The sequence below is a fragment of the Aptenodytes forsteri genome, unplaced genomic scaffold, assembly GCF_000699145.1.
Source record: "Aptenodytes forsteri isolate BGI_AS27 unplaced genomic scaffold, ASM69914v1 Scaffold55, whole genome shotgun sequence".
NCBI lineage: Eukaryota > Metazoa > Chordata > Aves > Sphenisciformes > Spheniscidae > Aptenodytes > Aptenodytes forsteri.
The window spans coordinates 11,208,283-11,209,581 of NW_008796063.1; the positions used below are offsets into that span (position 1 = coordinate 11,208,283).

Below are 1,299 nucleotides of genomic sequence, written 5' to 3' on the forward strand. Positions count from 1 at the left end.
CAGGACGAGAGGAAATGGCCTCAAGTTGCGCCAGGGGAGGTTTAGATTGGACGTGAGGAAAAATGTCTTTACTGAAAGAGTGGTGAAACATTGGAACAGGCTGCCCAGGGAAGTGGTGGAGTCCCCATCCCTGGAGGTATTTAAAAGACGTGTAGCTGAGGCACTTAGGGACATGGTTTAGTGGGTGGTGGTGTTGGGTCGACGGTTGGACTCGATGATCTTAGAGGTCTTTTCCAACCTCAATGATTCTATGATTCCATAAAGGCATTCGAACTAATTTATTAATGTGATACCAAGAAAGCAGCAGGCAACACACACGAAGTTTTCAACGTGAGAAAACAGAAGAAAAAAGCTACCTTAAACCTGGTACGCTGACCAGCACGAGTCTGTTTCTGGACAGGCATGATCTTCAAAACCTCATCTTTCAGCGAAGACCCCAGGAAGAAATCGATGATCTCTGACTCCTGCGAGAGTCAGTCATTTAATCACACAAGGCCCCGCTTTTTAAACAAAGCGAACACAGCTAGCAAAGGCTCCTCCAACCCAAGTTCAACAATCCTACGCATATGTATTTCAAATAACAGGTATTTGAGTATGTTAAGTTTTGCAGGCATAAACTTATTCTAGCTTGCTAGGCAGTCCAACGTAACAACTTAAAATTTCATTTTTTCCACCGCTGAGCAGAACTATTAGAGAAACACTCGAGCAACGTGCTGCCATCTCCACACAAGGCAGGATGCAGGACGCAAAACCCACCAGCCTTCCCTACGAGCGACTGCATCGGTCCTCACCTTCTGTTGATTTACGCCTTTAACTCGAACACGCGTGACCTCAGCACCCCAAACAGCAAATGCAGCAGCTACTGCTAACTCTGCATTTCAGGTTAAGATTCTGCTGCTCGTTACTTAAACGTTCGCAGACGCTTACCTTGATTGGAAGCGAGAAGAGATAGATCTCCTCCAGAGACTTGATCTTCATATCCTTGACCAGGCGACCAAGCTTGGTGACAGGAATCCACTGGGAAAGCAAGCCGCGGAAAAGGGTCACCGGCAGCGCCAGCTGCCAGCGCCCCGCGGGAAGGGGCTTCCCCTTTCTGCTCCAGCTCTCAGGACGGCAGCAGGCACAGCCCCTCACACGGCCCCTCGCGGCCCGGCCCCGCACAGCCCAGCCCAGCCCCGCCGCCCGGGACGGCCCCACGCAGCCTCGTCCAGCCCCCTCCGGCCCCGGGAACCACTTACTTCCTTATCTTCGGCCTTGCCTCCGCGAGCCCCGCGGCCTCTCCCTCGGCCCCTACCGCGG

At 52.3% G+C, this 1,299-nt stretch overlaps 1 protein-coding gene across 1 annotated transcript in view; it reads right to left on the bottom strand.

Annotated features, from left to right (window-relative positions):
• RPS2 (ribosomal protein S2) overlaps nucleotides 1-1,295 on the bottom strand; it is a gene marked incomplete at its 5' end in the record, with an annotated part of 3,856 nt that extends 2,561 nt beyond the window's left edge. The window contains 3 exons of the mRNA XM_009286604.2: nucleotides 357-464; nucleotides 928-1,017; nucleotides 1,239-1,295. Of these exons, the coding sequence (XP_009284879.1) occupies nucleotides 357-464; nucleotides 928-1,017; nucleotides 1,239-1,295 (255 nt within the window). The remainder of the gene's footprint in view (nucleotides 1-356; nucleotides 465-927; nucleotides 1,018-1,238) is intronic.
• Between the last annotated feature and the right edge of the window lie 4 nt (nucleotides 1,296-1,299).